Source organism: Diplotaxodon limnothrissa, linkage group LG16 (assembly GCF_057381915.1).
Source record: "Diplotaxodon limnothrissa isolate DT_005_m linkage group LG16, D_limnothrissa_male_GT1.1, whole genome shotgun sequence".
NCBI classification, from domain to species: Eukaryota; Metazoa; Chordata; class Actinopteri; order Cichliformes; family Cichlidae; genus Diplotaxodon; species Diplotaxodon limnothrissa.
This window is the reverse complement of record NC_140611.1, coordinates 25,594,705-25,610,061: the sequence shown is the minus strand read 5'-3', so window position 1 is coordinate 25,610,061 and position 15,357 is coordinate 25,594,705. Positions and strand designations below refer to the sequence as shown.

The 15,357-nt window shown below is 40.0% G+C and overlaps 2 protein-coding genes across 3 annotated transcripts; both read left to right on the top strand.

Moving 5' to 3' along the window:
* Positions 1-1,600: 1,600 nt before the first annotated feature.
* Positions 1,601-6,923, top strand: pttg1ipb (PTTG1 interacting protein b). 2 transcript variants are annotated; one of them, XM_085373837.1, is made up of 7 exons: positions 1,601-1,720; positions 2,056-2,111; positions 2,217-2,325; positions 2,833-2,935; positions 3,254-3,319; positions 4,704-4,750; positions 6,438-6,923. In XM_085373837.1, exons 1-7 carry the CDS (start codon positions 1,606-1,608, stop codon positions 6,479-6,481), a joined length of 540 nt encoding a protein of 179 aa, XP_085229963.1. In that variant the 5' UTR covers positions 1,601-1,605; the 3' UTR covers positions 6,482-6,923. The 2 variants fall into 2 exon arrangements, with proteins under 2 accessions (XP_085229963.1, XP_085229964.1); XM_085373838.1 differs by lacking the exons at positions 4,704-4,750; positions 6,438-6,923 and adding an exon at positions 3,796-3,863.
* A 1,144-nt stretch (positions 6,924-8,067) lies between these two features.
* On the top strand, positions 8,068-13,793 carry sumo3b (small ubiquitin like modifier 3b). The gene is made up of 4 exons (XM_085375218.1): positions 8,068-8,176; positions 8,745-8,873; positions 8,978-9,049; positions 12,828-13,793. Exons 1-4 carry the CDS (start codon positions 8,156-8,158, stop codon positions 12,888-12,890), a joined length of 285 nt encoding a protein of 94 aa, XP_085231344.1. The 5' UTR covers positions 8,068-8,155; the 3' UTR covers positions 12,891-13,793.
* The last annotated feature ends 1,564 nt before the right edge of the window (positions 13,794-15,357 follow it).

Below are 15,357 nucleotides of genomic sequence, written 5' to 3'. Positions count from 1 at the left end.
AACTGCCATGGCCAGTTGGGGGGGGGGATAAAACAGCACATGGAAATGAAACAAAACACAAACCAAAGAAAAGACGAGACTTTATGACATATTGCAAAACGCTACCACATCTCACTTACGGTCCCGCTACAGCATTTTAATCAGGTTGAGCTCAGGACTTTTCTGGGCCATTGCAACACCCTGATCCTTTTCTCTTTCAGCTGTTCTCTTGTGGATTTTTTACTGTGCTTGGGAACATTGTCCTGCTCTGTAGCACACAGATGGCCTCAAATTTGACCCTAGAATACTTTACAGACGAGTTCACGGTCGAATAAATGACTGCAAGGTGCCCAGATGCCGTGGCTGCAAAACACACCCAAATCATCACCATTCCACCATCATGCTTGACAGCTGGTATGAGATGTTTGTGCTGATATGCTGTATTTGGTTTTCAAGTAACGTGGTGCTGTGCATTATGACCAGTCATCTCCACTTTAATCTCGTCTGTTTTGAAGGCATTGCGCCAGAAGTCTTGTGGTCTGTTCAGATGCAACTTTGTAAAGCTAAGCTGTGGTGCCATGTGCTTTTAAAAGAGAGGATACTTTCTCCTGGCATCCTTCCAGACAAGCCATACTTGTTCGGTCTTTTTCCAATTGTATTGCCATGAACTTTAAAATTTAACATGCTAACCGAGGCCTGTCTAGTCGGAGATGTAGCTCTTAGGATTTTTGCAGTTTCTTTGAGGATTACACAGTCTGATCTTGGAGTGACTTTAGTGGCACCGGAAGATTGGCAATCGTCTTGAACATTTTCCACTTGAGAATAACATTTTGTAGAATGATGAACTTTAAATTGCTTGGAAATGGTCTAATAACCTTCCCCAGATTGCTACTCTAAGATCAATACTGATTTCTTTCCTGCTTCCACTGTGTTAATACACACCTGAGAGCAGCAAACTGCCAAAAGTAATGCTTTTATAGAGGTGCTCACACTTGCTGGTGATCAGCTAATCCTTAGTAGAACCTGATAGATAGATGGGACTGCTGCTGGTTGGTAGTGCTGGGGTCAGTAAAGTCGTATTAAAGTCCGTAATTATACACCATAAATTATTTTCTGCTTGTATTTTTGTTTTATAAACTCAAATCTGCAAAGTTTTAAAAGATAAGGGAAGACAGGAAATACTTTATTTATCCCAATGACAGCGAAATCACGGTGTTACAATAGCAGAATAGCTTGGAAAGGCACAAAATTCATCTAAAGAAGATAGAAAACACAACAAAACCCCAATAAAGCTCACTAAAACGTCAATATTATACGATAAGAAGCTTGAATCTAGAATGAATGCAAGCATTGTGGTGCGAGGTGGTAAAGATTTTCCATGTCTGTCAGATACGGAGTATAAATAATATAAGTGTTTTTTTTTTTCTGGTATGTGCTGAGTCTCAGAGAGCTAATGAGCACAGTGCGTCCTTACTCTCCGCTCTCCCTCCCAATAATAAAACATGTTTTTCAATGAGATGTGTCACCCTGCAGCTGCTTGATGACACCAGCGTCAGGAGTTCGTGACGTCACCGCTAGTAAACCAGGGGTTCAGCTTCACTCCTCTCGAGCCTTTCTGTTTTTTCCATGCAGTCCAGCGCTCGTGTCACCATGTACAGCCCGTCCGCCTTTGTTTTTGTCCTAATTTCCTGCGGTATTATTACAGTTACAGCGCAAACACCGACTCCTGCTCCAGCGGACAGTAAGTTTGTTCTTCTTGTATGTGTTAGTGCAGCGCTTTGTTTTGGAGTGCCAGAGACGGGTCAGGAGGCAGTCACATGACATCTACACAGTGGACTTATCGTGATCGTAGAAGCAAATGTAAAGATAATCCTCAGTGGCTTTATACATATTCTTGTAGTATTCACACACACACACACAAACACAAAAGAAAAAGTTTCTTTTGCCTGCCTCAGTTAGGCTAACGTTACTTCTTTTGTTGCAGTGATCCTTAATATGTCACAGAAAGTTAAATTCTCTCAGGGTTATATTAGTTTACTTCTTGTAGGTGTGTGTCATAGCTTTTCTCTGTTTCAGCTCCCTGTGCCTTGAAATCCAACACCACTTGTGATGAATGCTTGCAGAATGTGACAGTAAGTTTCCTGCAGTTCAGCCAAAAACATATCCTGTAAATGTTTGCCATAAAAAGGGGAAGTTATAAGATAAAATGTAACTGTTTATGACTGTGTTTGTTGCAGTGCCTGTGGTGCATAACAACCAAAAAATGCATCGAATACCCGGTGAAGAGCATCCTGCCCTCCAACAGCGTTTGTCCACTGAATGATGCACGTTGGGGGCTATGCTGGCGTAAGACTGGCACACACACTTGTTACTATTATTATTTAATGCGTGATGTTTGCATGGGGGAAATATATTTTTTTACATTGTCCAGGAAAGCTTCTCAGTTGTGATGACTTTCTCATTTTCTTGCTGGACGGTAAAATGAATATATGAGTTTGGACTTTGAGTTCAGTTTGAAGATCTTACTGCAGCTGTAAGTTGTCTGTAAAATACATTTATGACATTTTAGACTTTGAACAAATAAGTGAAAAAAAGCCCAAACTGCAAGATTAACCAGTAAGAAAAATAATTTGTAATGTACCATGTCAGCCAAGAAAGAAAAACTTATAAGTGTGCGTTTTTCCCCTGTTTTGTGGTGCAGGTCTTCTTCATAAATCATAATCATCTTTGAGTAAAATACATTAGCATCTTTTCCACTTAGTAGTTCATTGCTATGTTTACTTAATGATAAGATTTGCTCATGCAAGCTGGCGTTTTTTTTACGCTGTCCTTGTGTCCACGTTTGATTTACAGTCAACTTCCAGATATTGATCATCACCGTGTCAGTGCTGGCTGGTATTATCATCATCGCTATTCTTGTTTGCTGCTTCTGCTGCTGCAAGTGTGAAAAAATTGGGTAAGCATTAAGTCACATGAAGTGCTCACTGTTAAATCTGGATCAAAATGTAAGCAGGAGGAGGAGGACGAGGAGGATGGGAACACAATGGGTTGTTATTCTGTGAGGCTAGGCTGATACGGCTATCTCCAGAAGGCTGCCAGAATTTGTGGCTGCAGTAACTTTGGTCTTTCTGATTTTATAACTGCCTTCAATTTTGTTGCTCTGTAAATGTATAAAGCTAAAAGCAAATGCTCATATTTGATATATAATATAAATGTCTATGTGCAGATACATAAAGGTGGTGAATTGATGTAAACAAAAATGTCTTTTTAATAGGAGAAAGAGAGAAGACATGCAGATGGAGCGACAAACTCGGCTGAGGAAGGACCGCCAGAAAGCGAGGTGAATGTCTGTGGAGTATGTGTTTTAACTTAAATCTTCACGCATATAACACAATTTCAGAGTGTCTGATTAACTGAAACCTTACTACTGTGCCTGACTCAGATGGGCAAAATATTAAGTTCTGTGTAAGGTCTTGAGTAAGTTGATCCATATACTGTAGTATAAAGGACCCAAGGCACGCAAAGGTTTTATTTACAATGTTATTGAATTTTCCTGCTTGTGCAGCTTTCCACCTGCCTCACTCCAGTGCAGCACACAGCTCTCTCATCAACTCCTGGCATCCTGCTCATATAGGGGAGGCATGATTAAGTAATAGAGATCAGCTGTGTGGGTCAGCCTCCTCTGACGCCACACCCTGATAATGATAATGAAATAAATCTAGTTAGGCTCTTTGCTCTTTTGGAGCAAACGCCATCAAAAACCCATGCCAGGTGCTTCACAGCCTTCCCCTGTTTCTTTTTCTTCATGGGCTCCAGGCCAGCAACTGTCTTGTGATGTTGGGCATGCCCAGGACATCTCTACCTTCTCAGGCTCTCTTCTTCCACGGTCCATCGCTCTATCTGTTGCTGCAGGTTGATGTTGCTCATTTTTTATGGCCACTAGAGGCACTAGTCCACGAAAGCTTTTGTAGCTCTCCATGTCTGCTTCGCACAGAAGCAGAGACTCTACATTTTTCATAACTATACAGTTATGAAACATGAAGATTGTTCACAAAGTCTCCCAGATTATTAATTAGTCATCTAAGTCTTAAACCGAATTTAACATTTATCCTTTTGATGGACATGAACATTCACAGGTTATTTGTACAATCAATCTCAACTATCAAGTTTTAGCCATTAAACATAGAATTAATGTTACTTTAGGCTGTAGTATATGTTACCACAAACCTAACCAGTGACTTAAACACTGGCATGTGAAACTTTTAAGGTAATCGTGTGTAAAAATCGAACTCATCCATAAGGAACTAAATGTGTTACGTTATTATGCGGCATAAAATCATTGATGTTACATCAAAAAATAAGAAACATAATGTCACGTGTTTATTGTTGAGATTGAAAATGAATTTAACTTCATTAGATAAACAGCAGGCTGATCTCATTCCCGGGGTGCTGGTTCATTTTGCTCCTGGACACCATGCTGGAAAAGTAAATATTCTGGGAATCCAGCGCTACTGTTTGGCTTTGTGTTTCATCACAACTGTTATAATTGAATTAGACTAATTGGACGGTGCCAAAAAAGAGCAAAAAAGATTGACAGGCAGGAAAGGTTTTTTTTCTGTGAAAATTTTGCTTTCTACTTCATAAACTAAAATAAGTAAATAAGTGTCATGTGACAGTGTCAGCGTCCTCTGTTGCCTAACAATTTGTCTTTGTTTCCCTCTCAGGAGGTCAGAAATGCAGATGAGGCACGATGAAATCAGGCACAAATACGGTGAGACTAATTCCTTTTTCTGTGTGGCTTAAACGGGTTATGTCTGTGAAGGTTCTCAGTCATCCAGGTCATCGTAGTCAAAGGAGCTTGCAAAGAAAAGCGTCTGGACTTCTTTAAGTTGCTTGAAGACGTTTCACCTCTCATCCGAGAAGCTTCTTCAGTTCTAAGGTCAAATGGTGGAGAGTCCCAGATATAAACCTAGTGGGAGTTTCCCCCCACAGAGGGACAAAAGGACCCCCTGATGATCCTCTAATCGCCTGAGCCAAGGTGTGAAACTGGGCGTGGGTCCCAATCAGCCAGAGTTTCGGGTGTGTTCATTGTGAAACCTGGCCCCACCTTATCATGCGAATTCCTGAGGTCAGATGGCCCAGGATGTGAGTGGGCGTTAAGGCGTCTGGGAAGGGAACTCAAAACTGGATTATAGATGGCAGAGAGTTGGTGTCGTAAACCCCCGCCTCTGTTCAAAGATGGTCGCTCACAGTGGACATAGATGGCTTCTTTCACTCCTCTTTCAAACCATCTGTCCTCTCTGTCCAAAATGTGAACATTGGCATCCTCGAAAGAGTGTCCTTTATCCTTAAGATGCAGATGGACTGCTGAGTCTTGTCCTGTGGAGGTGGCTCTTCTGTGTTGTGCCATGCGCTTGTGAAGTGGCTGTTTGGTCTCTCCAATGTAGAGGTCTGAGCATTCCTCGCTGCACTGTACAGCATACACCACATTGTTAAGTTTGTGTTTTGGCGTTTTGTCTTTCGGGTGAACCAGTTTCTGTCTGAGTGTGTTGCTGGGTCTGAAATACACTGGGATGTCATGCTTGGAGAAAACTCTCCTGAGTTTCTCTGATACACCGGCTACATAGGGGATGACAGTGTTGTTGCGTCTGTCCTTCTTATCCTCCCTCGCTGGTGACCAGACACCAGCGAGGGAGGATAAGAAGATGAGATCCTGAGATCCCTTCCCAGACGCCTTAACGCCCACTCACATCCTGGGCCATCTGACCTCAGGAATTCGCATGATAAGGTGGGGCCAGGTTTCACAATGAACACACCCGAAACTCTGGCTGATTGGGACCCACGCCCAGTTTCCCACCTTGGCTCAGGCGATTAGAGGATCATCAGGGGGTCCTTTTGTCCCTCTGTGGGGGTCTCTCCCACTAGGTTTATATCTGGGACTCTCCACCATTTGACCTTAGAACTGAAGAAGCTTCTCGGATGAGAGGTGAAACGTCTTCAAGCAACTTAAAGAAGTCCAGACGCTTTTCTTTGCAAGCTCCTTTGACTTAAACGGGTTATGAAATGTAAATTTTGATTATCAGAGAGGTTTGTTTTGAAAGTGCTCAGTTTGTATGCGCAGTGATCAAACAGCAGCAAAATAGAAAAAAAAAATAAACCACAACACTATGATGAGATAGATTAAGGAACAGTTAAAGATAATGGAATCTGAGCAAAAGAAAACAAAATGTGAAAATTAAAAAACCCATTTACACAAAGAGGGCGGAAAAAAGCTATCATTGAGTGCCATCTACTGGAGAAATACTGTACTGCACATATTTGATAAACTACAATTCAGTGTCAAAAGACTTAGATTTTAAATCACATTAATGAAATGTAAACCAAACTTCCCTGAATAATTTATATTTTGGACTCAGTTTTATTGATTACACATCCTTCTTTTCAATTATTCTTCTCAGGTATGTCGAAGGATAACCCATACGCCCGTATGGATGATCATTGAGAAGCAGCCGTTCGTTAAGTTGATCCTATTGAAGCCAGTAACACGAAGATACAACCTACAAGGAGCTCATGATAAACTGTGACTGTCTGATTGATTTCAGCGCGACAGTGTTTTCAGAATACTCTTAGCCTGATGCTGCACTGTTTTGCTTGATTAATATTTCTTATGCATTAATTTCAATTTAATTTGAAAAAGCAAGCATCCCCAGTTTAGTTTGTAAAAGTCCAAAGCTGACGAGTGCTGTGGTGCTTCTTCTGTAACAAGCAGTTTCACTTTCATACTACAGTTACAATATTCTCGATTTGACTCATCCATGTCTGCAGCTCAACACTTCTTTTTCTTTAAATAGTTCATGTAACATATTTGTCCTTTTCTCCATTTTTATTGCATTCCAGAATTATTTTCGTTTTTTATTGAACAAAAGAAAATGCATGTTTTTGAACTGCATCTGAATCATCTGCCAATAAAAAATAAATAAATAAATAAAAATCATACATTTTTTTAGTTGTTTTATTTTTTTCCCTCTGTCTCTCTCACACATGCTCTTTTATGTTTTGGCCTATGAACAAATCAAATTTCTAAATATTTTTAATAAGTTAATTTTCCAAAATATCTCAACTGACAGTGGAAATTAAGCAATCTAAGAATGTTTCAGTTCCTGAGAATAATATTCTGCTCACTTGTTTGGTCTTCTGGTCCAGCCCCACCATGACAATAACAAAACGGATAATACGTTTTGGGGTGATTCATCACTCATTTTTGTAATTTTGGCTCTTATACACCACCTCTGTGGATTTTGATTACAGACATTTTTCTATACAGTCCCAAATTTCTGTACAAATTAATCTTGGTTTCATCTGCCCAAATAATTTTTTTCCAGAACTGTGTAGGCTGTTTTAGAATCTTTCTGGCAAAGTCTACTCTGGATTTCTTGTTCTTGACTGTAACCAGTGGCTTGCACCTTAAACTAAATCCTCTTTCTTTACGTTCATGAAGGCGTGTCTTGATTGACAATAATACACGTCCCTCCTCAGGAGCATTCTTGACTTAGCTGGATGTTGTGGAGGTGGTTTTCTTATCCATGGAAAGAATTCTGTAATCATGCACTTTAGTCCTTTTCAGAGTTTTTGATAACTCTCTGATATGTTTATTTGTAATCTTGAATCTCAAAGCTGACAAAACAGTTTATGCAACACTTTGCAAAATCACTGCTCATCCATGATATAATAACAAGAAAAGGTGTGACTATCCAAAAACTTAAAGACCTAAGTGTATATGGCAGATCTCTAAAGATTAATAAAATTAAAAATACAACTTTTGGATTCAAGGGATAAATAATAACGAGTCTATGTAATTACTATGGTAATGAGATGAGTGTGGCCAGCTTCCATGGTAAATTAGCTGCCATTTGAAAGCTTCTGTCCTGAGCTCCCGCGTTTTCTTTGATCAGGGCCCTTTTGTTTCCCCTATGTCACGGGAGTGCGCAAATTAGCGGACGCTCACGCATCCGCGGCCCAGACGAAAAATGGATCACGTGACGTTTTTGGTCGAATTACATTTTAAATATCACTGCGCGCTCCCTCGCCAAACGAAAGAGCCGGAGGAGCTGATAAACCGCTTCACCATTATCGGCCGGAGTCCACGTTACTCTTAAATACCGGAGGAAATAGCAGAATGTCTGAAGAAAAGCCAAAGGTCGGTGCCGCGCTCCTACAGAGACACATCTGGGTCATGTTCATCTTTAGGTGCTCATTATGCCCGCTGCAAGCAGCCGTTAGCATGTTCTGCTAAGCTAGTGCTGCTTAAAGGCTGCAGTTTCCTAGTTTGAGCGGGTAGACGGGGGAAACAAAGGTTGCTCAATTTGCGGATATTTTGGCTTTAAGCTCAGTTTGTGCCTATCCTGTTCTGTATCTTCCATATCCAGCCTCCTGCCTATCGGCGTACCTTTCAGTTAAACTATGTTTGCTAATGTCGGTAACAGAGAGTGCTAGCGAAATGAATGGCTTGTTTTTTTTCCCCTTTACTGTTTGCGCCATTGTGGCTTTCTGCGCCAGTTTGAACACGGACTAGCCTGCTATGCTAACGCTGGGAGAAGGCGAAAGGAAGTGTGTATGCGTGCGGGTTTTGGGTTTGAAACCTACCTCCCTCCGTTATCACGCTTTCTTGTAAACGTAGTTGGCTAACTTAGGTTGGCTGCTACTTTGAACTAATCGGGGCTTACTCCCGGACGCTTCTGTTGGTGACCTTTTTGCTTTTGTTGCAGGAAGGAGTGAAGACGGAGAACGACCACATTAACCTCAAGGTAGCTGGTCAGGATGGCTCGGTTGTACAGTTCAAAATTAAAAGGCACACTCCATTAAGCAAGCTAATGAAGGCATACTGCGAAAGACAGGTATGGGGCCCTTTGAGCTTTTTTGCTCATATTATTGCGTATTACCTTGTAAATGATTAACTAGATGCAGAATCTAAGAGAAAATTCCTTTCTGTCTTTTCCAGGGATTGTCGATTCGGCAGATAAGGTTTAGGTTTGATGGACAACCAATTAATGAAACGGACACACCTGCACAGGTTGGTAAAATACTAAAGGCCCAGTTCATTATGGAGGTTTGAAGATGCAAAATAGCATTGCCCTTGTTTTCTTTAACTAGAAAGTCTTTTATGCCAGCACAACAAGTACAGCCTTCAGGCCAAGTTGTACATCTCAGCTTCTCCAGAAAATGCCCAATCACAACCTCAAAGTGAAGACTTACAGCTATAAATCATAAAGTTAATGCATTTGGTTGGATATTTGTAATGTCGTCATTAAAGTGATGCAAAATGGCATGTAACAGCCAAATCGGAGGATAAGATCTACTTGTCCTCTTGTATTTTTATGCGTAATGAAAAGATATTCAGCGTTGGATATCAGTTTTATATGTTTATATAGTGTGAAGCATAAGACCACTTTTTTTTTTCTGCTCTGTGTTTAGCTACTTTATAGTTGCAACACTGAAATAGTACAGGGCTTAACAAATATTTTGAATGTAAAGTAAACCAAAGTCAAATTCTTTGTTTGTTGCTCAAACTTGGCCAAATAAGTAAAGATAAAGATGTAAAACCTTTTTAATCAGTAATATTTAGAATGCTAAAAAATTAGGAAAAAATAATAAATCCACTAAAATGTGGATTTAGTTTATTTGCCTGATAAATAAAAATATAATTTTTAGTTTTAAGCAACTTTTTTGACATTTAAAAGAAAGAAAAGGAAGATGTTTCTGGCGCTACTCTGGGTTCTCTTCCCAGTTGGGCATGCCTTGCAAAGAGAGGACTTAACCACCTCGACTGGCTCCTTTTGTAGGAGGAGTGGTTCTACTCCAGAGATCCTTTCAGATTTCGGTGTTCCTTGCCTTATCTTTAAAGCATGATTTAGACTTCTGTGGGAAATCTACATCGTTACTTATGACGTAACTGAAAATCCCTATTAACCCTATGCTGTAACCTTCCAAGTAGGGATGGGTATCGTTTAGGTTTTATCCGATACCGGTGCCAAATCGGTACTTTTGAAACGGTGCCGGTGCTCAAACCGGTGCTTAAAGAATGGAGAACACAAAATTGGTCCAAAAACCTCTCATGTTCAGCTGTTTTTTGTAAAAAGATAACAATGTTAGCCTTTTCTGCAGCTATGGGGCATATATGGTATCACTCTTGGCTGGAAGCAGTGCTTAAACAATGGAAAAAACACAAACTTTGTCCAAAACCTCTCATGTTTAACTGTTTTCCACTTTTTTTCTTTGGTCATTTTAGCCTTTTTGGCCAGGGTGAAGGGAGTATCTGCCATCAAACAAGAGGACAGCCGCATGTAGCTATGATGTTTGCTAGTTCACCTTACATGCATTCATTTAATAACATGGTTAGCCTACTCAACGTAAATTACACACGAACAACATTAAGCTACTCGCGCAGAGAAGAACGGCTGCTGCTGCATCATCATCCGTCGTCATTTCTGCTACACTGGCAGGGCTAGGGGCCAGGACTCTACTCTTCGTGTTTTTGGGGGATGTTGCATAACAGGCAACCCACCCGCAGTAGATGTGCTCGGTGTGAGGTCTCGCAGCAAGCTATCAAATACGGTGCATTTCTGGGCTTTAAAAAAAACGCTATGCGTCGCCAGGTGTTTCATCGGATTTGAGGTGTTACCTCCTTTGACAGTATCACAGTATCAGCTTAAAGCACTTGTTGCAGGCTGCTGAGTTTGCATATTTTGCTGTGAAGTACAACCAGACTTTTGACCGCTTCGCCTTGGACATTTTTAATCTGTAGCTCTGCTCTAAAAGAACGTACGTACCTGGGCCCGCCTACTATCCTCGGAAACGTAAAATGATTGGCTAGAAGTGTATCACAGCTCAGGAAAAAAAGCACCGAAATAAAGCACCGAAATGTGCGCTGCTTTTCGGTCTGGTTACTACCGTTTGTCAGAATGATGGCACCGGACACCGGTACCCATCCCTACTTCCAAGCCATTCAGTTACTTCGTGGTGCATCAACCATACATGTAGTTACATTTGTCAGGAGGTTCACATCAAGCTACTTGGGAAGTTACTGGTAGGATCTAAAGGTTCCGGTTACGACGTAGATTTCCCCCAGAAGTCTAGATCATCATCACACAGTCAGTTTTCCTGCCGTTAAGTGCAGGAACCCGGTGCAGTATTCTCCTGAATGATATATCTGAGCTTCTGTACTGGAATATCATCAAAATGACTGTAAAATCCTAAATGACTGTACACACATGTCTTTAGCTTAGCTGCGGCACAACGTGCCAGTTTGCAAAAGTCGAGAGGCGGACGACCAGTCAAGGCGCTACAAATACTGTGGGTGTGCATCAGGCAATGTGACGTCAAACTGTGCACACACCACCCATGACGGAGGGTGTGTGGTGAACATGAAAACGCCATAAATCAGGCCTAAAGCTGAGCCCAGCCACCCTACAGAGGAAACTCATTTCTGCCACTTGTATTTGTGACCTTGTTCTTTCAGTCACTACCCCGTATTTCATAACCACAGGTTAGGGATGGCATGTAGATGGACTAGTAAATTGAAAGCTCCTTTCAGCTTAGCCCATTTCTTTATTAATGGGCCAGCACAAGCGCATATTACTCCTGACGTCACACCAGTCGAGCAGTCCAACTCACGCTTCACCTTCCCATCACTTGTGAATAAGATCCCAAGATACTTTAACTCTGCTTGAGGCAGCTTGTCTTCCCTAACCTAGAGCGAGCGTTCAACACATTTTTAAATTTTTGTTTTAAATTGGCGATGCTGTCAGTTCTAAATTTTCTTTCCTGAAAGACTTCCAGCCTTCTGTTAATAATTGTGGTTGAGTAAAGCTCATACTTTCTCACAAACCATTTGCTTTTTGCCACTGGACTGACAAAAAGCAGAATGAAAGTCCAAAACGCTCAGAGAAAGGGAAACCTATATTTGTGTATGTGACAAATTCCTGAACAGCTGCACATTACAGCTGCACATTACAAGACCATCGGTTCAAATGGTCAACAAGTTAGCCAAAGTCTGAAAAGACCAAAGAGGTTGGCTGAATGGAAGCTGGTTTGGATGGTGTGAACCCATCAAGGCATAGACCCATCATGAACTTGAAGCTGCTGGACCATTGGAGACACTCATGAGTTTGTATTGCTGTAGACTGAGGCTGCCATCCAAAAAGGACATGCAAAGCTAAACAAAAGCTTTCTGCTGACCACATGCACAAATGTTCTCCAGGAGAATGTTAATCAGATTAGACAAAACTTTCTGAGCAGAATTACCTGAAGTATGTCTGGAGGAGACATCCTTCAGACATAAACAAAGGAACTGTTACTAGCTGTTCCACATGCAGGTTGTAGCATGTTGATCTGGAACTGTTTAGCTACCAGTGGAGCTGGTACATTGAACAGACTGGATGTTGTATCTACCTCAGGATTGTTCAGTAGAAATCATTTCAAAGTGCAACGACCTCAAACCTATCAAAAAAAAAAAGTGGAATTATGGTAAAAGTCCAGTGTCTGCAGTGACCTTTCGGGGAAACATTGTCCAATATTAGTTGTGCTTTACACATACAGGGTACAAAATACGTGTAAATTTTGTTCATTTCAGAAAGCTCTTTTTGTGCACCAAATTGTCAGTGTTCATTTTAACTCTAATAATATATATTACACCTCAGGGATAAGACAGACAAACAAAACAGTCCTAACATGGTAATTTAAAAGTGGTAATTTAGGCAGGGAAACCTGCCTACATGATATTATTAGCATTACTGAAAACTTCCTGTCAAGACATGGTCTGAGAGACTAATGTGCACGTGTCTTTGTTGCAGCTGGAGATGGAGGATGAAGACACTATTGATGTATTTCAGCAACAGACGGGAGGAGTCTGTTAAGTGGAAAGAGTCAACAATTTTGTTTTGTTTCTCCTTTTCAATTCAGTTTTCTTTTTCTATTAGGTTTATCGACTGTGCTTCCCTAAATGAAAGACTTCACACAACAAAAAATAAAAAGGATAATAATGATCATTTGGGGCCAAATACAGACTTTGAGATTAGGTAACTTAATGTTTTATTCACCAAAACCGATTTGAAATTCATAAGGACAGAGTACATCTCATATTATGGCTTGTAATGACGGGACCATTGTGGGGTTTTTGTGATGTTCAGCTGTCTGAGTAAGCTAAATGACATGCTTTCTTTTCTGTTTCTTGATATTTGTTTAATTTTTTTCCAGATAATGGTAAGAATTCATATTCAGGATGGACTTGACTATTTAAATATTCATGTACTTATGAGGAATGCTGCTGGGATAGTCAGTAGTGATCTGTTCATAGATGGGAGATTTTGTGACATTATTCTCATGTAGATTTTAGTCGCGTTTTTAAAAGAACATTTAGAAATCTGTCCATGCACAGTTTATCTTCAACAGGAGAAATACTTGTGCTTGGAAAGCGTCATTATGGATGGTTTACCTCAATACTGTTACCTTCAAAGTGGATTTATCTGACTGGTAGTACAGTAAGGTTCTTGGACCAAAAATGCTAAATGAAAAGGTTTCTTTTTATAAAAGGGTTTGACTAATATAAAAATGTAGATGTAAAAGTTATTGTAACTCAGTGGTTGGTGGTATTGCACAGCAGAAAAACGGTTGTTTTCATGTGTAAAGTTGATTTTATGCCTGTCCAGGACTTTAAAAGGGGAAAAACTCCTCACCTTTTATCAGAGACATTTTATCTCATCCAAGAATAAGTATTTCACTCATTGTATACATACATACATACATACATACATACATACATACATGACATGTTGCCAATTTGAATACGTTTGTAAAAAGTCTATCCAAACATTAACGTTGTTTTATGCTTGTGTGTTGATGGAACCTTTTTTGTTCTTGTTCATTTTCACCTGCGTTTCAAATTTAAACATTTTAGATTTGCATGGTGATGTTGGCAAATGTTCTTTTTCTTTAATTTTTTTTTTGTCCTTATACTGTATACAATAAATATAGTTTGATACTCAGCTGCCTGAACCCTGTTGGCTTTCATTTGTGTCAGAGTACTGTAAAGTCTTTAGTTGCCAGTGCAGAGCGGGTGTAAAATATTTACATCTTTGGCATAAACAGGAACTAATTTAAAATAGCGGGCAAAGAAACGTGCCTGATTTTCTAAATACAATGATGTGTTGGGTTTTTTATTTTATTTTATTTTTTTTATATATCTGTGGTTCTTCCTTGTCAAACTACATGTGAAAATAAGTATCCTGGACACTGGTTATGATGGGAAGTAAATATGTTAGGTCATCGTAGTCTAAGGAGCTTGGAAAGACTTCACAAGGCCAGGTCAAAGAAATCTGCCAGCATGATTCTTTGGGCTTAAATTCTAAGAAATAAATATGAAAATTTACAGAAACCTCTGGTAGCTCATTACCCACTCTACTGTAATAAGCTTTTACTATTTAAAAAAAAAAAAAAAAATACTACTTTTAAAAAACTTATTACATTTAATGTTTTGTTTTTCTCATGCGGACCCACCATAACAATAGAATTTTCTATTGTAGATTGGGGGGGGTGAATAGAAATTATTTACTTTGGTGTTGTCTGCATGTCAGTAGGAAAAGCTGTTAAACTTAAATATAGTCAAGTCCCAAAACTGCCCTCAAGTGGCCACTTTTTCTTTTTTTTCTTTATTTTTAAAGGTGTCCTGTGGCCCAGATTTGAGTCCTTGGCAGGCTACTTCTGGCCCCTGGCCCATATGTTTGGTACCCCTGACCATTAACCATAATGATCAGGTTATTTAGTCTTCCTTTAAAGGGTTGTGGACATTTAGCTTTGTCTTAATCTGCTCCAGAGTAGGAAGCAATATACACTAGATGGCACCATTATCCTTACGATCTGTTGGTACTTGATTCAATCACTGCACCCTCCAGCGCCATAAGTTAAAATACAAAGACATTTGTTAATCTACTCGAGCCTTATGAAGGCTATAACTTCATGAGTCTCCTTTTAAGAGAGCTTGATTTCACAGATGTTACTAAACTGAGCAGCCAAGTGAACTCCCTGTGAGATTCCTCACACACTGGCGTGATTGTGCTGCTTTTATTTTTGGCACCTCTTTTGCATTTTATATTTCCTCATGGACATATCTGAGGCCATCATACCACCCCCCCCCCCCAAGATTTTTCAGAAATGCAGCTGCAAGATGCCGCCTCCACCCATACATGCAACATCCTGCTGGCATCTAATGTACAATCTTTGGAAGAATATTCAGCAATTTGTGTTAGGTAGAAAACTGAGGTGCTGTTGATTAAATGAGTAAAAGAAAAATTATCTGTTGTTTATTTTAATTAAGCTTATGTTAAT